This window comes from Pan paniscus, chromosome 3 (assembly GCF_029289425.2).
Source record: "Pan paniscus chromosome 3, NHGRI_mPanPan1-v2.0_pri, whole genome shotgun sequence".
Lineage (NCBI taxonomy): Eukaryota > Metazoa > Chordata > Mammalia > Primates > Hominidae > Pan > Pan paniscus.
Window position 1 is genome coordinate 79,817,815 of NC_073252.2, and position 24,048 is coordinate 79,841,862.

A 24,048-nucleotide genomic window follows, 5' to 3' on the forward strand; every position below is an offset into this window, starting at 1 on the left:
ATGGTACCAAATATATTTATACTAGTTATTGTTCTGAGGGGAGATTTTATTATTGACAGCTTTGAGCTTTTGTTCAATTTGAAGGATAAGAGTTTCTTCTGTTCAGGTGCTTTTGTTTAAGCTGTTACATGGGAGATGGTCTTGCAGAGAGCCTTCTAAAAACAAATTTCAATTTCAAGGGAAACGAAATAGCAACATTAACATCAGTGCAGTTTTTTTTTTTTTTTTTTGAAACACTGAAACATTTTTTATTTTGTGAGATGAGTCAGAGTCTCCCTCTGTTGCCCAGGCTGGAGTGCAGTGGCATGATCTCAGCTCACTGCAACCTCTGCCTCCCAGGTTCAAGCAATTCTCCTGCCTCAGCCTCCCAAGTAGCTGGGATTACAGGCGCGTGCCACCATACCCAGCTAATTTTTTATATTTTTGGTAGAGACAGGGTTTCACCTTGTTGGCCAGGCTGGTCTCGAACTCCTGACCTCAAGTGATCTGCCCGCCTCGACCTCCCAAAGTGCTGAGATTACAGGCATGAGCCATCGGCCCAGCCTGAAACTTTCCTTTTAATCTCAAAACAAAATGGGAATAGTTTTGCCATTACATATGCTTAACATTTATAAACTAAAAACTGAACTCAAAAGCATAATTAAATAACATTTTATTGCAAATGAAAAATATACAAACATTTAAGATTTATAAACTTTCTAAAATCAACAGTAAAAACACTTGCAAAATATAAGGCTTCATGAACAGTTTATTCAAAATATTTGAGAACATTTCATATATTCATATATTTTTCCACAAAGCTTTGTTGGCGGGGCTAAATAGCATTTAGTTCAGTTTTTCTGGTTATATTAAGAAAAATATTTTTATTGGAATAATTTTGTATTGGTGTTGAGATAGTATGATGAATTCACTTTCACTTGCATTATTTAAAATGAGATAATGTGACAAATTGAGAAAAGATGAATGTATAAAAATAGGCACTCAATGGTCCTTTTAAGTCTCTAGTGACAAGACTGTAAGAATTCAAACGTTGATTCAAAGAAAAGTACATTTTACTAAGTGCCTATTATCAGGCATAATGCCAGATGCTTTCCATGTATTTAATACTTTAAAATATGTGTTAATTTCATGTGCTAAATCCAAAGGGTCTTATGAAAATTGTGCAACCTGAACTTATAATAAATAACCATTGACCTAAGAATAAAATTGTAAGACAAAAGTATAATGAAACTTATCTTTACAGAAGTAGGAAAATCTTTCCATTTGTCCTGTGTGAGCACAACTTTGTAATCCTTAATAACACACATGCAGATATTCACATAATAAATCTTAAGATACGTACATGATGACAAAGTATTAAAAAATATATACATAAACTACCAGTTAAGACTAATAGTCTGAATATAGGGGTCCAGCATTTTATTCTTCCTTAGAAAATATCTTCCTATTTGGGATTTTTTTTTTTTTTTTGAGACGGAGTCTTGCTGTTACCCAGGCTGGAGTGTGGTGGCACAATCTTGGCTCACTGCAACCTGCCCCTCCTTGCTTCAAGCAATTCCCTGCCTCAGCCTCTGGGGTAGTTGGGATTATAGGCACCCGCAACCATGCCTGGCTAATTTTTGTATTTTTAGTAGAGACGGGGTTTCACCATGTTGGCCAGGCTGGTCTTGAACTCCTGTCCTTGTGATCTACCCGCCTCAGCCTCCCAAAGTGCTGGGATTACAGGTGTGAGCCACTGCACCCAGTCAAAAATTTTTTAGTGTTAGATTTGCAACAACATTTTTTTTTTTAATGCATGTGCATCAGTAACTTTTATGTAGACAGTTTTCAAATATTTCATTGTTTCTCAGCATACTTCAACTCATTAAATCTTTCCCAGTCTTCCTCCTGGGCATGCATACATGTCAACATCAGTTCAATTTCCTGTCCAGGGTACACAATGAGCCTTGTGTTTGGGAACCTTTGACCTGGTCATAACGTACCAAGGGCAAACACCTTGTAAAAGGTGACACAAAGAAATGTCTGAAACTTAAATTCACCAGAACACAGAATCACCAGAGTCCCAGGTTGGATGTCAAGAAAAGTGCCATTAATTTCCTCACCAAGGTGTCCTAGAGAGATCAATAAAGTTCTTAATATTAAAAGAAAAAATATTAAAATTTCTGCAATTTTCAAATGCCACTTTATCAGAAGATACTTTTTTGGGTCAGGGTCTCACTCTTGTCACCCAGGCTGGAATGCAGTGGCACAATCGTAACTTACTGCAGCCTTGAACTCCTAAGCTCAAATGATCCTCCTGACTCAGCCTCTTGATGTTTTTTACATTTTTTAGAGACATGGGGTCTAGTTTATTGCCCAGGCTGGTCTCAAACTCCTGGGGACTAGAAATCCTCCCACCTGAGCCCCCCAAAGTGTTGGAATTACAGGTGTGAGCCATTGCCCAGACAGAAGATACTTTTACTACAAACTTGTGTTCATAGCTTATATATCTGATATACAAGTAAAGTGAAACAGCAATCAACAGAGTAAACACATTTTTGACCTGAGGTATCAACCCATGGACCTTCCATGGATTATCGATTTTCAAAAACGTAGAATGCATTAGAATTGCACTCAACACTAAACTATGCTGAAAAGACTATAATGTATAATGGAACATTAGGGCCTTGCAGCCATCTCAGGTAGGTTGTCATTGTGAACATCAGTCATTGTTTAGTAGAACTGTGGAAATGCTGAAGTTAGTTTAATCGAATTCTGAATAATAAAGTTTACCATTATTACCTCGGGTAGTCTTGAAGTAGCTTAGAAACAAAAACCAAACCTAATAACATTTAAAGTTAGAGCAGAAAAACATTCAGTCTACCTGAATTTTTTTTTTTTTAATGACAACTTTTTGGTTAGGATTTTTGTTTTGAGAAAAATAAGATTAGTATAAAAATAAGATAGCCAATTTATTTTCCATAAAATCAATAAGTGACAGTAAATCTGTCCATCACATTAAAGACCACCAAAAATGTTATTCCTGCCATGCATTTGAAATGAGAGGGGAAAATTTTATAAATATTTTAATGTGCAAAAAAGGTATTTTCCTGCAGTAGCCCCTGAGATCTTAGTATTTTGTTTGCCAGGAAGTTAACTTTCTATCCTATTAGAATATATCTATTTTTAAAGGTTAGTAACTAATTATAATTTCCTTAATAAGGGTGAAAGTGCAAAATTTCAAGATAGCCATTATGATAATTTGTTCAGATTTTTCACAAAGATTTTTCTAGTTGCTTCCAAACAGTCTGTGGAAAACTCACTCTTTAGGGATAAAACATTTGAGAGCAATTGAAATGTAGGATATAATCCTGAAATAATGTAGCAATCTTTTACAAAAATCTCTATATCAACAAGAAAAATAACCTTTAGGATAATAGTAAAAGAAAAGGAAAAAAAATGAACATAAGTGACTCCAAAGCTGAATTCACCTGGACTTCTTCAGAAACTCCATTTTGTCCTATGTCTTCCAGACCTGAGTTAATTAATGGAACCTGTGAAAACAATCACGTGTCTGTGTTTTTGTGAGAAGAAAACTTTTTCCTTTATCTGAAGTATTTTTCTCTTCCTCCGTTCTCCCTCTTTAACTGGTAGTAAATTCCTATGATAATGTCAATAAGTTACAATTCATAAACTCTTCATGGGTGGGTGTGTCTTGTGTATTCTAGCCCACTAACAAATAAAGCAGGCTTTTTTTTTTAATTTCTTTTTTCTTAAAATAACTAATTAGCTATCTAGTTTAAGAAGGAGGTGCAGAAGGAAGAACAAAGCACCCGTGATTTCACTTCTGTTTTAAAAAAAGTTTTTTAAAGCAAAAGCCCCTGGCCCTTTCTCTTCTTCTTTTTTGAGACAGGGCCTTGCTTTGTCACCCAGGCTGGAGCACAATGGCGCACTCTGGGCTCACGGCAGCCCCAACCTCGCAGAGTCAAGCAATCCTCCCACCTTAGGCTCCCAGGTGGCTGGAACTACAGGCGTGTGCCACCACGCCTGGCTAATTTTTGTATTTTTTGTAGAGACAGGGTCTCGCCTTGTGGCCCAGGGTGGTCTCGAACTCCTGAGCTCAAGTGATCTGTCTGCCTTGGCCTCCCAAACTGCTAGGATTACAGGTGTGAACCACCGTGCCTGGCCTCTCTTCTCAGTTTTAATATGAGAAATTACAGGATTATACCTTTCTGAAATCTTGTTGAGTTTGAAATTATGACTCAACGGAGAATATGACTGATACTGTGTCTATCAGAACACTGCTAACTGTATATTGGTGAATGACTGTAAGTCTAAAAATAGCCACCAAAGAAATGAAGAGCCACCTGGCAGAGACAAAGATATTGTGACCAGAAGAAGGAGATTATTCTGAGACACACATAGCTCTTTGACTTCTTTGATCCTTAGAGAGTATTTCAAAGTTTGTAGAAATTCTGGAGGATAATCAATTTGATTTTCAAATTCGATGGCCAAAAAAATGGCATTTTTACTTGGCCTCACGTCTAAATTAGTTAGAACTGCAAAAATGCTAACTTTCCTAGCAGTTCTTCCAAGAAGCAAGCATTCATTTTCCTCTTCGTGTGTCTCATATTGGTTAAAACTCAGTGTTTCTAGAGACTTCAGTCATCAGTTCTACTAAACAAGGTAACATCATCATTGTATCCCGGGGCTGAACACTCCAAGTTCTCTAGTAAAACATAATTGTTTTCATTGACATTCAGAGAGACGGCTTCTTTCTTAGCAGTGGATGTAAGCTCACTCCAAGTAATGTCAGTATTTTTAAAAGCATGTAGAAGGAAGATGCCAATGATAATAGTGAAGAATCCACTCAGGGTCCCAATGATATCTCCAGCTGTCATGCCATACCACTCTTGGAATAAGATGGCAGAGCAAGTCACTACCATGGATGTGAAGAATACATAATAAATGGGTGTCACAAGAGAGGTATTAAAGGTGTCCAGTGCCTTGTTGAGATAGTTAATCTGTGTAGTTACTGAAAGCACAAGTACAGCCAGCAAAACAAAGACCAGCGGATGTTTGTAAACTGGCTTCCATTCTATCAGCTCCTTAATGGCAATTCCCAGGCCTTTCACAGAAGAAACTGAAAACGCTCCAATCAAGGAACAGATTGAAATATAAACCAATATATTGGTCTGTCCTTTCTTGGGAGCCACAATCAAAATCAGCACCAAGGAGATCACAGTTATGATCACAGCAAAGGAAATAAACCCTGTTAGGAGGAGAAAAGAATTTGACTTTAGAAAATGCTCACAGGATTATACCTTTCTGAAATCTAACTGTTAGTCATGAGTTTAAGAGCATAGGTATTTTAGAAATAGAAGTGAGATCAAATTAAAAACAACATTCTATTGCATAGTTCTCAATATTTTACAAAGGATTTTCACAAACAAATCATTTAAATCTCACCAATACCACTATGAGCTAGGGCAAATATTATCAGATTAACTTTTTATTTTCAGAGGAAGAAAGTGGCAAAGATTTGATTTTGAATATATGTCTTTTGCCTCTACCATCCCCACCTCTCTCTTTCATTGTGTAACAGGGGAAGCATGAACACAAAAATAAGTTCTGCCATCTTTTCAGGAGAAATAATAATCAAACCTCACTGTGTCTCACAACCCACAATGCGGCCCACAATGTAGAAAGCTTATTACAATATTATTACAGATACTATTTGGTGAGGAGAGAAAGTGGAGCAGAATTTGAGTGGTTCTTTAGGTTGAATCACAGACCTGGGTCTCTCAATTTCATTTCCATTTCATGCAAAGATGTGACTTCCTCTTCTTGTGGGGCATGGATAACCATCACAGTTGACCCCAATATACTTAATATGCAGCCTATTTTCCCATGAATGTTCAAGTGCTCGTTTAAAAAGTAGGAAGATAATATTGCACTGTTGGGAGAGAAAAAATTAAAAATCACTATAGTTCAATTACCTTTTGATCCCATGGCAGCTCAGAAGTCACACTGTGGTACATGCCACCATGTATCCCAATGAGCTGACTGGAATATGCTATATGACACTGAAACCCTAGATTGGTTTGAAACTCAGAACTGATGGGCAATCAAATATGCTTCATTGTTTTTATATCTAAAGAGCTATAATATTCTATATCCCATAATCTTCCAGTGATCTTACAAGAGGTTCTACTCAAGTCATTTTCAATTTACCCATCTTTTCCTGTACAGCCAAACAAAATAGAAAATCTTTTATATCTTACTGGCATGATACATTTAGAATATGTATGCCCATGGATGTTTCCAAGAAAGATACATTCCTAAAGAAAAATTACTCTGCTCAGGGCTAATAATCAGCTAGTTCACACCACTACAATCAAACAGACCAGGGGTATCCAATCTTTTGGCTTCCCTAGGCCACACTGGAAGAATTGTCTTGGGCAACACATAATATACAGTAACAGTAATGATAGCTAATGAGCTAAAGAAAAAAAATCACAAAAAAACTCATAATATTTTAAGACAGTTTACAAATTTATGTTGGGCCACATTCCAAGCCGTCCTGGGCCACATGCAGCCCATGGGCCATGGGTTGGAGAAGCTTGATACAGACTTTCAAAATATCAAAATACTTCCTTACCACCTGTTACTGCTCTGATACTTAGACCTATCCGGTACTGCTAATGCTTCAGTTGCTGTGGTTTCTGCAAGCCAGCCTCCTTCCTCTAATGCTCTGGCATCCCCATGAAGGCAATTAAGTACCCGTCTGTCCTCAAGATTATGATAAATTACCAGGTACTTTCCTAGAGTTGCCCTCATGTGGCCACTTTTAGGACTGCAGCCTTAGTGAAGATACTACTATTACTACTACTACTACTAGCTATTCATTGCATAGACAAGTGTTTGAAGTGCTTTATGTGTATTAACTCACTTAATTTTCATAACAATCCTATAAAGAAGCTAAAAAGAATTTAGTAGGCTCAATCATAAGTTTTATACTAGAGGTTGGTAATGAATAGAAAACAAAAAGACAAGAAAAGAACAGACAAAAATGTATATGCTTATCAAACACATTCATTTGGGATCATAATAAACTCAGAAAAATTAGATCCACATTCCATGAAATAGGAAAATTATTCCTGTTTCCACTATCAAAACTACAGGGTCTCCAAACAGAAGTATCCAGCAAACAATGCAAGAATTGTAGTGAGAGTTAAAATTTAACCAAAACACCATGCTTGTAAAAGTCCTCTGATAACTATGGTCATTAACCACTATGATGAGAAAAAGAATTGACAGGACTCTGGCAATTTGTTCTGATGAGAGATTTAAAAAATCTTCTATGCTTCATTGCAGTGTTACAAATGTAAAACACATTTATGTTAGTAGGAAATCAAACTCACTGTGTCTTAGGTTTTTAAAATAATAATGTGACAGTCTGTTTCCTATTTCTACTGTTATTTTATAGTCTTCTCAAGTTATTTTTGTGATTTCAGGCAAGAAAAAGTATTGTTCTCACTTTATGAATGAGTAAACTGAGCCTGAGTGACTTGACCAAAGCTTCCCAGGAGCCTCAGAAATAATTTGGGTTCATCTAGACTTTTAGAGCCCAGGTTGGTCTAGATTTGTGTGTTTGCTTTTAGATATCCACAGCCATATGTTTATTATGGTTTAAGTTTATCTTGGTCTTAAAATACCTACAGAAGCCAAGTTCCCTGTTGCTCACATACCTTATGAGAACACTCAAAGCACCCAGAGGGGTGACCAAGGTGGCAGGTGCAAAAGCATAAGCAGCAAAATTTGCAGCCTCTCCTGCTCCCACTAGAAAGCAAGCAGAGATATTGATATAAAAAATGGGCTTACTTGTCAGAAGAGAAAAACAAATGACTCATGCAAAGCAGTGGACTTTTAACCCAAATACATGGGAAGATCTAGCTAAAAAGAATGATGTAACATGTTTTATAGCAGGTAGGAGATAATTAATATTAAGAGATGCAGACAAACTGTAATACCAGGTGATACAAACTCAAAAGATGCAAAAAATGGTGACAGATGAGTACTCATTTTAAATGGCTTTCAATAGAAATTTTTAGCTACTTCAATATTGAAGACATATTTGGTGACTCTAATGAAATCTAGTAGAGGTAGCTTTGTAGTAAGCAGAGAATTATTTCACTTGCTCAAGAATACCTACAGCTTTGTAGGTTACCCACAGAAACCAAAACCAGCTTGGAAAATTAGAATGGTTAAATCTGGTGTGGAGGTAGGGAATAGCCAGAAATACCTGCCATAGGCCCATGAAGTTAGATATCCCTCTATTGTAAGTGATCTACAAGCAAGTAACAGTATCTCAGTAGCTTAACGAGATCCAGGCAGCTGTTTTAAAGTCATGATATGCTCCTGAATGTAATCTTTTTCTTATCTGAGGAACTCTAGACTTGCATGATATAGTGTGCTATAAATAACTTCTAGCGTGAGAGAAATCCCTTCAAGAGCTAGGCTCTGGTACTGGGGCCAAGTTATTCTCACAGAACACAGTGGGAAACTTGCCCACAGAATGTAGTATTTCATGCTGGCAACTACACCAGGCAAATGCTTATTGTAGAGAGAGAAAGGAACACCAGCATGATTTTTTTCTTTTTCCCTTTGTCTGGCTGCTATGCTACATCCCCCCAAATCTATAGGAGTATTCACCATTAGGAAAACATCATTAAACAAATCTAAACTTACAGAACAGAATAATTAAGACATTGCTCTCATCGAAAGAATCACGGCAAGGCCGGGCATGGTGACTCATGCCTGTAATCCCAGCACTTTGGGAGGCAGAGGGGAGAAGATCACTTGAGGTCAGGCGTTCGAGATCAGCCTGGCCAACATGGTGAAACCCCATCTCTACTAAAAATACAAAAACTAACCGGGTGTGGTGGCAAGCGTTTTTAATCCCAGCTACTCTGGAGGCTGAGGCAGGAGAATCGTTTGAATCTGGGAGGCAGAGGTTGCAGTGAACCAAGATCACGCCACTGCACTCCAGCCTGGACGACAAGAGCGAGACTCTGTCTAAAAAAAACCGTGGCAGTTTTCTTGGAATATTAAGGTTTCCTTGGATACTTTATATTATTTATATTTTTATCTTTATAGATAGCTTTCCAGGAAAACATCAACTTCATGATTAAAGTACTGTATATATATCACTTACTTAATCTCTAATGTATGCTTTTCTCTCTTCAATACTGACATAAACTTTTTTACATGGTGAAAACAAAATTGCAAATGTAGTCACATAATACTCTCCTCATATTTTCATTATAAAGTATGGGTAGAGGGTGGGGAGATGCAAGTAAGACAGAAAAAGAGAAAGATCCAAATACCTATCTGGAATCTTCCCAGACAGCCCTTGTCAATTTTTATTCAAATAAAGAAAATGGATGTAAAAGCACCCTAAAAACTGAAAGGGTGGCCAGGCATGGTGGCTCACGCCTGTAATCACAGCACTTCTGAAGGCCGAGGTGGGTGACCTGAGGTCAGGAGTTCGAGACCAGCCTGGCCAACATGGTGAGAACTTGTCTCTACTAAAAATACAAAAATTAGCTGGGTGTGGTGGTGTGTGCCTGTAATCCCAGGTACTCGGGAGGCTGAGGCAGGAGAATCGCTTGAACCTGGGATGCAGAGGCTGCAGTGGGCCGAGATCCTGCCAGTGCACTCCAGCCTGGGCCACAGAGCAGGACTCCATCTCAAAAAAAATGAAACAAAAAACAAAAAAACCCCCAAAAAATCCACAATAAACAAAAACTGAAGGGGCTATACATATTTAAATTCTCTTTATTAATCATCCTTTTAGATTCCACCATTTATTAAAGAAAAGGTACCCAGTTCCTTCTCATAACAGGATCTTACAAATATTGAAATGTGTTGCTTGGTTTGGGGAAATTCAGGGAAGCTTTAAGACTCCTGGCTACAGAGGGAATTTATGATGCCCTTTTTGAGGGGAGCCTCCGCTTTGGGATTTAAGAAATTTCACTTAGTGGGGAGACTGAAGTCAGCAAAAGTGGCTGAGGGAGATGAACACTGCCTTCTATTTGGACATCACATTAGCATTTAGAAAGTGCTTTCAGATCCTTAAAGTCTAGTTTAATCCTCACAGCAGGTCTGGGAGGAAGGAGAGTGCTGACACCCCTCATTTCTTCTCCATTTGTTCAGTACCAAGCAGCCACAGAAGCCTTTCACTTATCCGTGTTGTCCTGGCAAGGAAACTGTACTCTTTCTTGAGAAAATATGCAGCTACAATAGTCACAGGTTCAAATTAGGAGGTGGGAAAATATGAAAGAAAAGTACTTTTCTCTATTGTTATGGTGAAGAAAATACAAGAAGTCTGTGGTTAAAATGTAATATTTCAAAGGTCAACTTTTTCCCTTGCATTCCAGGACAGTACTGAGAGCACAGGGGGTGGGAAATAAGAGTAAAAATTAATTTATTTATATATAATAGTATATATAGGACAATATATTGACTAACACAAAAATGTTTAGACTTAAATTCCATCCTTGTTCCATTCTTGACAGGAAGATTAACCAATTATGAAAAATTTCATGTAATCTATTTACTATCTTACAAATAAACAGTATTCTCAGTATTAAAAACTTACTTGACAGCAATCCTACCCACCAGAGCCATTCCTTCAGGTAAGAATGTCCACCTTGTCCTAAAATACAAAAAGTAAAAATTAACAAAAAATGGGTTCTACACTGGAGGAAGGTTTGAAGAATTGACTTCTAGGAAGCATACTGGATTATGGTTAGAAAAGTTAAGTCAGTAAATCTAAAGTCTCTTAGCTTATTTACTTGGTCATTTCCAAAGCTCTTCTAAAGCTTTTTTCCCCCCAATTTACAATGATTTAACAAATCCCCTAATGGATTAATTGCATTTAGATTTTTTTCCATGTTTCTGTTATAAATATAATGCTCTCACGAACCTCCCTACGCATTTACCTTTGCAACACTGGAATGATTATTTCTTCATGATAAATTCCTAAAAGTGTAATTGTTGGGTAGGAGGGAATGCATTTTTTAAAGAACTTTACATGTATTACCAAATTGCCCTCCAGAAAAGTTATGTCAATTTTTTTAAAAACTTTGCAAATTTGAGTCTTAAAATGGTATGTCATTTCAATCTGCATTTTTCTGTTTGTCACCCATTTTATTCTTTTATGAATCAGGAGTTCATTTTTGTTTTATTTTTCCTGATTTTTAAAATAGATTCAGGGGTACAAGTGTAGTTGTGTTACATAAATCTACTGTAAAGTCTGGCCTTTAGTGTATCTATCACCTGAATAGTGAACATTGAACCCAACAGGTAGTATTTCATCCCTCACCTGCTTCTACCCTTTTACCCTCCCACCTTTTGGAATCTCTAATGTCCATTATTCCACTTTGAATGTGCATGTGTACCCATGGTTTAGCTCCCACTTATAAGTGAGAACATGCAGCTTTTGATTTTCTGTTTCTGAGTCACTGCACTTAGGATAATGGCCTCCAGTTCCGTCCATGTTGCTGCAAAAGATATGATTTCATTTCTCTAACAGCTAAGTAGTATTCTATGGTGTGTGTATATAATTATACCACATTTTCTTTATCCAGTCCTCTGTCGATGGGCACTTAGGTTGATTTCATGACTTTGGTGTTGTGAATAGTGGTGTGATCAACATTTGAGTGCAAGTGTCTTTTCATAAAATGATTTCTTTTCCTTAAAGTAGATACCCAGTAGTGGGACTGCTGCATTAAAGGGCAGTTCTATTTTTAGTTCTCTGAGAGATCTCCATATTGTTTTCTGTAGTGGTTGTACTAATTTACATCCCCACCAACAGAGTATAAGCATTCCCTTTTCTCTGCATTCTTGTCAACATCTGTTGTTTTTTGACTTGTTAATAATAGCCATTCTGACTAGTGTAAGATGGTATCTCATTGTGGTTTTAATTTGCATTTCTCTGGTGATTAGTTACACTGAGGATTTTTTCATATATATGTTGGTCGCTTGCATGTCTTTTGAAAAATGTATGTTCATATCCTTTACCCACTTTTTCATGGGTTTGTTTTTTTCTTGTTGAGTTGTCTGAGTTCCTTGTAGATTCTGGGTATTAGACCTTTGTCAGATGCTTAGTTTGCAAGTATTTTCTCCTATTCTGCAGGCTGTCTTTTCACCCTGTTGATTATTTTTCTTGCTCTGCAGAAGCTTTTTACTTTAGGTCACATATGTCTATTTTTGTTTTTGTTGCATTTCCTTTTGAGGACTTAGTCACAAATTCTTTGCCTAGGCCAATGTCCAGAAAAGTTTTTCCTAGTTTTTCTTCTAGGGCTTTTATAGTTTCAGGTTTTACATTTAAGTTTTTAATCCATCTTGAGTAGGTTTTTGTATATGGTCAGATATAAGGTCCAGTTTCGTTCTTCTATATATGGTTCTACAATTTTCCTTGCACCATTTGTTGAATAGGGTAGCCGTTCCCTAGCGTATATTATTTTCAACTTTGTCAAAGATCAGTTGGTTGTAGGTATGTGGCTTTATTTCTGGGTTCTCTATTCTGTTCCACTGATCTATGTGTGTATTTTTATACCAGTACCATGCTGTTTTGGTTATCATAGCCTTATAGTATAATTTGAAGGTACTGTGATACCTCCAGCTTTGTTCTTTTTGCTTAGGATTGCTTAAAACTTTCTGTATGATGTTTCCATGTCATCCCTTTGTTTTTCCACAAATCATAAGTTTTTCTTAATTTGTAGGAAATTTTATTTAATCACCAGATTCACCGTATTTATGTCAGTCAGAGGTGTGGACATAAATACTTCATTTCAGCTATGGTTAAAATTAAAAACAGAAAACATAAATAGTAAATTACATTGGTAGTAATGAGGACTGTAAAGGGAAGAAGATGGTTGACATAAGAGCTTTTGAGAGTTTGGATTAGCCAATGAGAGAATAACAAGCATTGGGCAGATGCACTCTGCTTAACCTCTACCTTGTCATGCTGAAATCAAGTTTCTGTTTTGTCTACTGAAAAGGACAAAATGTTTTTAAGGTATTCAAAAGGTTATCTTCCTACTACTCTAATCTGTGACTTTGTCATTATATTTACTATAGAAAATGGAGTTTTCTTATCAATTTTAATATACTTAGCCCTCTGCATTTGACCTAATTGATTTTGTTATAATTAAACAGGATATATAAGCTATGAAGACTATTTTGCAAAGTAGTTAACTGTGCTTATTTAGGACTTTCTTCTTAAGAAATTGGCAAATTACTAACTTGGAATTATATTACAACCCTGGACCTGACTATTGTCTAGTTGGTATCTTTGGGTACTAGTGAAACAATATTTATTTATGTATGTTTATTGGTCATTACATTTACAAATAACTAAGTTGGAATTATGTTACCACACTGAACCTGACTATTGTCTAGTTGGTATCTCTTTGGGTACTAGTGAAACAATATTTACTTACGTATGTTTATTGGTCATTTGCATTTCTTATTTTGTTTGTTTCTTGTTTATATGCCATGTCTATTTTCTGTTAGGGTACTAACATTTTTACTTATTGACTGCAGTCACTTTTTATATATTATGAAATTATACTTTGTCACATATTTCATCATATTCCCCCCAATATATCATTTGCTTTTTAGTTTCAGTTAAAGTGTTTCCATACAGGATTTTTTTTGTCAATCTAGATAATCTCTTCCTTTATATAAAATAAATTATTTATCTTTATGCTTAGAAAAGCCTTCTTTTTTAAAAAAATTATTTCATTTTTTGGCCAGGCGCAGTGGCTCACACCTGTAATCCCAGCACTTTGGGAGGCCGAGGCGGGCGGATCATCTGAGGTCAGGAGTTTGAGACCAGCCTGTCCAACATGGTGAAACCCCGTCTCTACTAAAAATACAAAATTAGCTGGGCGTGATGGTGCATGCCTGTAATCCCAGCTACTTGGGAAGCTGAGGCAGGAGAATCGCTTGAACCTGGGAGGTGGAGGTTGCAGTGAGCCGAGATCATGCCACTGCACTCCAGCCTGGCCGACAGAGCAAAGCCCCATCTCAAAAAAAAAAAAAAATTATTTTATTTTTAAATTAAATTCTAACCTATCTAGAATGTATTTTGCTGAATGGTGTGAAGCAGAACTTTCATGTTTTTCTCCTCTAATTTTTTCCAATTGTCTCAATACTTTGAATGATTTGTCCTTTCTCCACAGTTTCGAAATGTCACTTTTTAAAATAACAAATTCAATTGTTATATATACTTGGGTCCACTTATAAGTTTTAAATTATCTGTTATGATTTTGTCGCTTTAATGCCAGTATCAAATTGTTTTAATACAGCATGTTTTCTTTTCTGATAGTACAAATCTCCTCTCAATAGTACTCTTTTATAAACTTGCTTGTGTAATTTATAATCATTGATTTTTTTCCATATGGATGTTAGAAAAATGCTTAGATCTTATAGTACACTTGATGAAAATGAATAGAAAACTCATGGTTAATGAAGGGATAGTCAGGTAGACCTACTTAGCATCTTAAGTGTCACTATAAATAGCAGCCTAATTCTATTGTTGTCCATTTATTAATTTAATAAATATCTATTAGGTGCCAAACACTGCTAGGGAAGGTTCCTGTTCTTGAGAATCTACTATCAATAAGCAAGTAAACCTGCCAGCAACAATAAAGAATACATGTACAACTAAAAATTATCCTAGGTATGGTGAGGGAAACTATTAGTGCAATGACAGAGAATAACGGGGGTGGGGTGGGGAGACCTGCTGTGAGAGGATGGTCAAGGAAGGCCTTTCTGAGGTGATGCTACTCACACTGAAGTCTGAAGGATGAGTGAGCTGAATGAAGGGCAGGGAGAAGAGTTCCACGCAATGGGAAGAGACCTGGGGGTGGGACAGAACCAGACGTATTCCAGGAACAAGAGAAAAGTAGGTGATGGGGAGAAAAGCAAGAGGAAGTTGGAGAGGTGGCAGAGATCAGAGACTGGGAGACACAGCTGACTCCATCAAGAAGATAGAGACTAAGATAAACCGAGCCAGTGAGTTATTATTACTGTAGCCTAGGATAATTCTTAGTTGTACATGTGTTCTTTTTTATTGCTGACAGGTTTACTTGCTTATTCATAGCAGATTCTCAAGAACAGGAACCTTCCCTAGCAGTGTTTGGCACCTAATAGATATTTATTAAATCAATAAATGGATAGCAATGGAATTAGGCTGCTATTTATAGTGACACTTAAGATGTTGAGTAGGTCTGCCTGACTATCCCTTCATTAACCATGAGTTTTCTATTCATTTTAATCAAAGACCTAAGTATTTTTCTAACATCCATATGGAAAAAAAATCAATAACTATAATTACACAAGCAAGTTTATAAGAGTATTGTTGAGATGTGGCCTTACAACAGGATCATTTCTGCAGTTAGAAACTTAAATTCATTAGTTGCATGTGTTTCTTACCAGCTCTAGTAAAGCCCTTGCTGGCCAGTTGCAAGAGGCCCTTCTTTTTCAGTATGAAGCTGGAGCCAATAAAAATACTTGAGCTTACTGCCAGTACCAAGCCCACATAAAGACTGTATTTGTTTTCTACATTTGCTGAAATGCTCAAGTTGTTTATGCTGTAATTCAGGTCCGTGTAGAGCACAGGAGAAGCCAGCAGCTGTGACACATTTGTGATCTCACACCAAGCCTGGGAGGAGTTTGGACAGACCAGAGACAGCACATATCCTGGAAAAAAGGAAAGAAGAGAATGTCAGGAATGAAAGGGAGAGGTATTAATGCTTACTGGCTTTCTGCAGGAAACAGAGCCTTGAGTGGATGGTACTGAAACATTTTACTACATGTAGGGAAGTCCCTAACAGTGGCCCACAGACCTATAGACACTGTCAATTTGGCTTGCACAGATTTTTAAAAATGATTTTTAAGTGTTTAGCTGTCATCATTTAAAAATGAGCTATTTCACATGAAAGCCTGGATTCCCCCTATAAATTTGATCTGGGAACACTTATGTCTTTGTTCTGGTGAATCAGCAACTTGATGGAGCAGCGAATAGCTGTTCAGACCGGCTTGTGCTCAACAGTTCAACACAGCCCATCACATCCACTTCACTCTGCATTACCAGCCTGGCTACTGGAAAGCAGGGCTTGTGGGGCCTGAATGTAGGGAGAAAGCATAGCAACCTCAGTCTAGAAATCACATTGCAAGAAATCTGTTCGCTGGGCATGGTAACTCACACCTGTAATCCCAGCATTTTGGGAGGCCAAGGTGGGATGACTGCTTGATCCCAGGAGTTTGAGACCAGCCTGGGCAACATAGTGAAACCCCATCTGCATTAAAAAAATTGAAAAATTAACCGGGCGTGGTGGTGCACGTCTGTGGTCCAAGCTACTCGGGAGGCTGAGGTGGGAGGATCGCTTGAGCCCAGGAGGATGAAGCTGCAGCGAGCTGCGATCACACCACTGCACTCCAGCCTAGGTAACAGCAAGACCCTGTCTCGAAAAAGAAAAAAAGAAAAAAGAAATTGGTTGAGCATTATGGCTGTAATCCCAGCACTTTGGGTGGCCAAGGTGGGTGGATCACTTGAGATCAGGAGTTCAAGACCAGCCTGGCCAACATGGTGAAACCCCATCTCTACTAAAAATACAAAAATTAGCGGGGCATGGGCATGGTGGTGCATGCCTATAGTCCCAGCTACTCTGGAGGTGGAGGCAGGAGAATCACTTGAACCCAGGAGGTGGCTGCAGTGAGCTGAGATCGCGCCACTGCACTCCAGCCTGGGTGACAGAACGAGACTATCTCCAAAAAAAAAAAAAAAGAAGAAATCTGTCTAACTCATTTGGTGGGGTATGAGTCATTTGGTGGGCATGAAGAGTTATATATTTCAAAAAACGTTTTAAAAATGGGTTTAGTTTTCTAGTTTAGTTGATTTTTCAGGTCTATTAATCCACTTTCTCCTAAAGAAAATAGAATCTAATAAAAAGAATTTAAATATCATTAGGCTTTTTAAAAAATGAGATTCAAAGAAGCATGTAAATCCCCTGAACCAAGTCCACTATTATAAATGTCTTGGAATTTTGAGGCTAAACACTAAAATACAAAATGAAAACGTTTTACACTATGTAAGAAACTTTTTATAATCTGTTCTCCACTTGAAAAGACACCAACAAGGTGACATTGTGACAAGATGTTCTGTCTTCCCATCTTTCCTTTAAAAATGGCAAATTCTCCCATTATGAATTACCCTAAACAAAAGAGGGTAAAGGAAAATTAATCAGAAACAATTTTGTAATTCAATTTTTAGAAAAGTTTTACATTTCAAAAATCTTAAGAAGGCATATAAGCAACAAGAGGCAGTTTGATCAAATGATGTCTTAGCAACAAGACTTGCATAAGTGGACCTATGTACCTCTGGCAAAGCTTCATGAAGCCACCTGAATTTTACCACATGCAAAGTTAAGAAACACCCATGAAGTTCAGGTCTGGAAAATAATAAAATAATGGAATTCAAGGTTTTCATGACTATTATTTCATTTATCTCTGTAATTTGAAAATGATCCAACTTTGTTTCAGAAATCCAGAATAGTTGGACATGGTGGCTCACCCTTGTAATCCCAGCACTTAGGGAGGCAGAGGCTGGAGGTTTGCTTGAGCCCCGGAATTCAAGACCAGCCTGGGCAATATAGCGAGATCTCCACAAAAACAAAAACAAAAAAAACAAAACAAAGAAATAGAAATCCAGAATAAACTCAAAGTCAAAACTAAATAACCTAACTGCTGCAAATTTTCATTTCTTTTTTTTCTGAGACAGGGTCTCACTCTGTCACCCAGGCTGTAGTGCAGTGGTGTCATCACGGCTCACTGCAACCTTGACCTCCCGGGTTTAAATGATCCTCCCATCTCAGCCTCCCAAGTAGCTGGAACCACAGGCATGCACCACCATGCCCAGCTAATTTTTTTAGTTTTTTTTGTAGAGATGGGCTCTCACTACGTTGGCCAGGCTGATGCTGCAAATTTTCAAGCAAGCTAGCCCTTAGCAATCTTGTTCCACACGATGTTTATCTCATCTAAGCCCCAAGAAGGGAAAGTGATTAAGTATATTTTTGTAAGAATTTTGATTACATTCATTCCTAAGAAAACATCGGACCTGACTTACCAGTGAATTCCATGGCTGCATTCATGTCATTTACTATGCAGTTAACATAACCACTCCAAAACTTTGTCTCTGAAATCAGTGTGGGTGGATCTCATTCCAGTGAAACAATATTCCTTCTAAGCTGTTGATACAGCAAAATGTTTCTGACATTGTAGGGGGTGTGGGAGCAGAGGGTCATAAGGGAGATCAAATGATCACTGTTGCATTTTGCAAGTTCTCATTGCAACTGGCAGGCATGAATGCTCCAAGTTTTATGGCAGGAAAAATAATAAAAATCTTGTCTGGTTACTGACCTTAGGACTTAAATTGTTTTATGCTTTGGGAACATGTTAGGGAGAGAGCCTACAGCAGATATGAGTGAAAGAGGAAAGAAAGGATGGGTTAGTGGATGTGGAGTGGCCTACGGGAGAAGGGAAGAGATGGGTAATGGATGGTGTGTGGGCAGGGAATTTGGAGTGTTTTAAAGGAATCAAAGACATCTCAAGTCACAATTGGCTTATCAAGATTTAAGTAAGCACAGTAATTTTCCAGGAGTTTAATCCAGACTTTATTCCACAGAAAGAGAACATCTACTCCATTCATTATGCTTCATTTTTAACAGACACTATCAATAGTCCTCTAAAGTGACTGTACCAAAGTACACTCTTGCTAGCCACGAACATGTACTTCTTCTTTGATGTTATTTTTCTAAATAGAGAATAATGAATATTTAGGAAATATATATTATAAATATATATATATATACACACCAATGTATCAACCAGCCAGTTTAAGAAATAAAGCATCACCCCTCAGAGTTAGTAACTATCCTGATTTTCTCTTTAACATTCTTTTGCTTATAAAAAAGATTTTCTCCATATATCTTGAAAATGCTTTTGCCTCTTTTTGCACCTATGAAAGTGTAATGATAAAGAATTTGTTCTTAGGTGACTTGTTTTTGAGATTCATCAAAACATGATGCATGAGGCTGCAGGATTTGTTTTTTCCCCACTGTTCTAGAGAATTCCACTGTATAACTATCACACAACTAATTTTTCTGTTTTATAGTTGATTGATATTTAAGTAATTTACAGGTCCTACAAACAGTACTTCTAATGTTCTTATATTATGTTGAACTATATGAAATTGATGATAACTGAACAATTTGAACCCTATGACAAGTAGTTTCATATGTTTCAACCTAATATTTATCTTCTATGTACAGGTGTAATAGTTTACATACACACACCTTTAACATTTAAAAATGAAGATCTACTATCTATAATCATGGGCAAGTTGAGTAATGGCTCTTGGTTTCAGTTTCCGCATCTGTAAAATGAGGGACTTTGACTCAATGATTCTAAAGTTTGATCATAACCTATGTTTGTTCTCAGAATTACTTACAATACTGGTGCCTCATAAATGTTGCTGATGGACCAGTTCTAAACTCATAGGCACTGATAGAGGAGAGATATTTTAAAGAAACTGATGCCAATATATTAAGTGACACTGGCCAAAGTTATGTAACTGCTAAAACCAGGGCCAAGTAACCCAATTCCCAGCCAGCATTCTATTTCAGAAAAATAAAAACATAAAGTACAAGAAAAAGCCAGTTGAAATTTATTATTCATGTTTATATAAGGATGAAATGCTTTAAATAATTTGTCAAATATTTGCCTATAGAGAATAATAATATAAATTTAAATAATAATTTAAATTATCCAGTTTATTACATGGAATAGAAATCTGGTTTTAAGAAAGTCAATAATTGTATAAAACTACCTTTTTAATCACCGCAAGATATTTCCAGTTGGGGGTCTCACCATTTATTCTACTGTGATAGTTTGGATTATTATTCATTCAATATTCAGCCCCTTACCTTTCCCAATGTGGGCAAAGGTGCTTCACCTGATGTTGGGCTGGAAGTAAGTTGGTGGCCAATGGGAAGTCAGCAGAAGTGATATGAAGCTAGATTTCAAAGATGCTTATGTGGTTGGGTTTACTCATTTGCATCTCTGTAATTCCCTGAGGAGCTGCTGTCCCTTCAGCCTCTGCACCCAAATGAAGACACATGGAGCAGATCTGAGCTCATCCCACATGAAGGAGCCAAACCCAGGTGGACATTAGCCTGAAGCAGAGACATATAGGTGAGCCCCATCTAGATCAGTCAACCTTCAGCTGACCTAGAAACCTAAGCAAGAATATGTGATATACCTGCCTATTCATATTAGCCTAGGAATGACTGAATGAAATCTCTTTATATCTGTTACAATTTATTCTCCAAACGCTAACCAGTGGGAAGTAGGTTATATCACTCCCTGGCTTAATACTCCCTGTCCCCTGTCATGGTTTTTCATCTCAACTTACAACAAAATCTCAACTCCTCACTAACTTTGAACTTTAAAGCTTCTCATGCTCTGAAACTGGCTCGTCTCTGACATCATATTGCATTACTCTCCCTCTCACCCCTCTCTGAAACACTAATCTTCTTTTCCTTCATTCAACAAATATGTATGGTGTACTACCTGTTGGGCATTTTCTAGAATCTGGAGATAGAAAAATGAATACAGCAATGGTCCCGCTCTCTTATATTCCAGTGGGGGCAGATAGGATTAACAAACAAATAACTATACGTATGTTAAGAGTGCCATAGCAAGTAGTAAAAGCAGCATCAAGGAATATATTTTTTAAAACAGGATTAAACAAAAGAGCCTCTCTGCTAAGTCTAAAAGCAGAAACCCTGAGGGGTTGAAGAAACTGCAGTCAGCCAGGTTGCCTGGTCACGGTGACAGAAAGGGAGATGGTATGAGATGTGGCTAAAGAGTAGGTGGGAGAAGGATCAGGTGAAATGAACCTTTAGACAAGTAGGTCTGATCTTGTCATTCCTCCTTCCAAAACTCCACAAGGGCTTCCCTTCTCATTCCGAAAAAAATCCAAAATTCCCACTATAGCCTATAAGGCCCTGTGGAATCCTGTCTCCAGCTGCCTAACCTCATTCCCTACTATTGCCTTTTCTTCTGTTCCTTTCATAGAATAAGTTCCTTCTCACCTTAAGCTTTTTAAAAAGCAGCTGTTCCTGAGCCTGTTACAGAGTGCTGGCTGGCATAGCTAGCTTCTTCTGAGTGAGAGGACTAAGCAACTCAGAGAGGCCTTTCCTGCCTTCCCAATCTAAAGGAACCTCTCAGGCACTTTCCATCATATGTTCCCAATCAAATAGACTTCCTCATATGGCTTAATTACAGCTTTATAACAACCTTCATACATATTTGAATTTGTTTCTTTTAAAGATAATTTTGGATTACAGACTCTTTTGAAGCATCTATAGCTTTAAAAGTCAAAACCAATGTGGGGTGGGGGATGGCTCATGCCTGTAAACCCAGCACTTTGGGATGCCAAGGTAGGAGTATCACTTGAAGTCAGGAGTTCAAGACCAGCCTGGTCAACACAGTGAAACCCGTATTAAAAATACAAAAATTAGCTGGGCATGGTGGCATGTGCCTGTATTCCCAGCTACTTGAGAGGCTGAGGCAGGAGAATTGCTTGAACCCAGGTGGAAGTTGCAGTGAGCTGAAATTGCACCACTGCATGCCATCCTGGGTGACGGAGTGGCACTCCGCCTCAAAAAAACAAAAAAAAGTCAAAACCAAAGTATGAAATTAACTTTTTCTTCATGGAAGTTCAACTGGAATGTTCTATCTTCAGATCTCATGACTGACCCCTTGTCATTTGGGTCTCAGCTTGAATATCACTTTCGTAAGGGGCTTTCATTGAATACCCAATCTAAACATCCCAACACTCTTGATACATTACTGCTATTATAATGATCTTTTAAATTACTTTGTTTCTTGCATAGTAGCTGCCATCTGAACAGTAAGGTGCCTGAGAGCAGGAACCTAGTCCTAGAGTCTGGGACCAGACTGTCTTGCAGATCCCTCTATCCTAGCACCTATGCCAGTGCTTGGCACATGGGACTCTTGTTATTTGAATGAACAAGTGAAAAATTGAGTCTTTGTTTACTCCATGTCAAGCTCTGAGTGGTGTAGTTCATATGTAATCCCACCTGCACCTACTCTTCAGAACTGTAAACTGGAGGGATGACCCCCAATTTATAGACAGGAAAATGCTCAAGGAAGCTAAGTTACAGCTCAGACTGTCTGATGCCAAAGCCTAATCTCTTCCCACTACTAATAACGTGCATTCAGATTTCTAAGTCTTTCTCACCAGCTTTTCACACAATTAATTACCATGGTTAATCACAGGTATTAAGCCTGGAGCTTAAATGTTTCTTGTTGGAACTCAATGCATAAGCAAAGCAGGAAAAACATCCAGAAGCTCAAACAAGTGGGTGTAATTCATATACCTTCCTTACTTACAGATCCTTGGGTAAACAAGTGTGGGTGTGTTAGTAACCGTCAGATTTGCTGGGTTAGAAATTATTTAGAAAAAGGGCACACAACCTGACTCTCTAGGAAATAATTCTAGATTCAGCTGCCTTAAAATTTTTGTTTTTTAATAGTTTGTGAGTTGTTCAGGCGTTATTGCTCTTTTTCAGAAAAAAAGACTAGAAAATAATTCTAGATCCAGCGGCCTTAAAAAAATTTTTTTTAATAGCTTGTGAATTGTTCAGGCATTTTTCTCCTTTTTTTGGTGTCCCTTCTCTTCCTTGCTGGCATGGTTTGGACGAGCTCACTTGTTAAAAAGGAATAAGCTGGAAGAGTCAAGAGGAGAGGAAACTAGGGAAGTTGCGAGCACCTTTGCAAAGGTGTATATGTATATACATATATATATGTGTGTGTGTAAGGGAACTATATATATGTGTGTATATATATAGTAGTTCTTACCATGCCTTTCACTGCCTCCCTTCCCCTTTACTGCATTATCAGGTAAATTAAAAAGCTGCTTTCCCCTTGGTACGGCGAAAACCATCATTTCAATGTATCTACATCCTTCCAGTCGCTCCCCCTACCCGCTTCCCTACTTTTATCGGGGCCTTCTGTATGGAGACTGCAGAAAACCCGCCAGTGTTGCGAACACTTGGCGAAGGGCAAGGAGCCTCGCCCAGAGATTTCACGGAGCTCAGGTGAGAAGCAGTAAGAAGAGCCTGCAAACGAGTGCTCCCGGTTCCAGGTTTCCTCTCCAGTACGGCTCTCGCCTTAAGCAGCCAAAGAGTGACTGCACAGCGAGTCAGACAGGCTCATGGGTTTGGAGACCTTTTCATTTCCAAGGAAGAGGAGAGACGTGGGCGGCCCAGACTTGCCCAACGCCCACCCCCGCGGCCCCGGGCGCCCAACCTCTCGCGGTGCTCGATCCCCGGGAGCCAGCGCAGGGCGCAGCGCAGAACTCCCACGGGCCCCCCAGGCAGACACGCCCTCTGCCCACCGGGTGACGTCGGCCGCAGACTCTGGAAGGGAGCCTGAGTCAGAGGAAACGTCCTTCTCAGAGGGACTCGGGATTCTTCCCATAGCATCCTGAGTTTCCCCGTCCCACACGCAGCACGCGGTAATTTACACAGGTCGGCCTCGCGAATCGAGTGGGAGTCCCACCTGCCTTATTCCACTGAGGTTTTCCAGCACAGCCCGAATCGCCTAGGCACCCATAAATAAGTGTTGAACGCCTGGCTGGACGGCCGACTGACTGAATGAATGAATGAGTGAACGACTACGTTTAGAGTCGGTACAGCCCCCCTTTCCAGTCTCCGCAAGTATCCGGGGACCGCCCACCCGGTCTCTTCGCCACCCAGCTGCCAGGTCCCTCGGCTCAGGGCAGACACAAACCTTCTCGGCAGGGCTCTCCGGGCGGCAGCCTCACCTGTGCCCCCATGGCCCCGGGAGCGGGCTTCCGGAACGCGGGCGCTTGCTCCTCACCTGGGCCTCTCCACACGCACCCGC

The 24,048-nt window shown here is 38.5% G+C and overlaps 1 protein-coding gene across 1 annotated transcript; it reads right to left on the minus strand.

Annotated features, from left to right (window-relative positions):
• Window positions 1-732: 732 nt before the first annotated feature.
• NIPAL1 (NIPA like domain containing 1) lies at window positions 733-24,048 on the minus strand. The gene is made up of 6 exons (XM_003816010.6): window positions 23,935-24,048; window positions 15,490-15,756; window positions 10,643-10,699; window positions 7,731-7,821; window positions 5,775-5,935; window positions 733-5,251 (listed from the first exon to the last, which is right to left on the minus strand). The coding sequence occupies exons 1-6, from the start codon at window positions 23,978-23,980 to the stop codon at window positions 4,641-4,643; spliced, it is 1,233 nt and encodes a 410-aa protein (XP_003816058.1). The 5' UTR covers window positions 23,981-24,048; the 3' UTR covers window positions 733-4,640.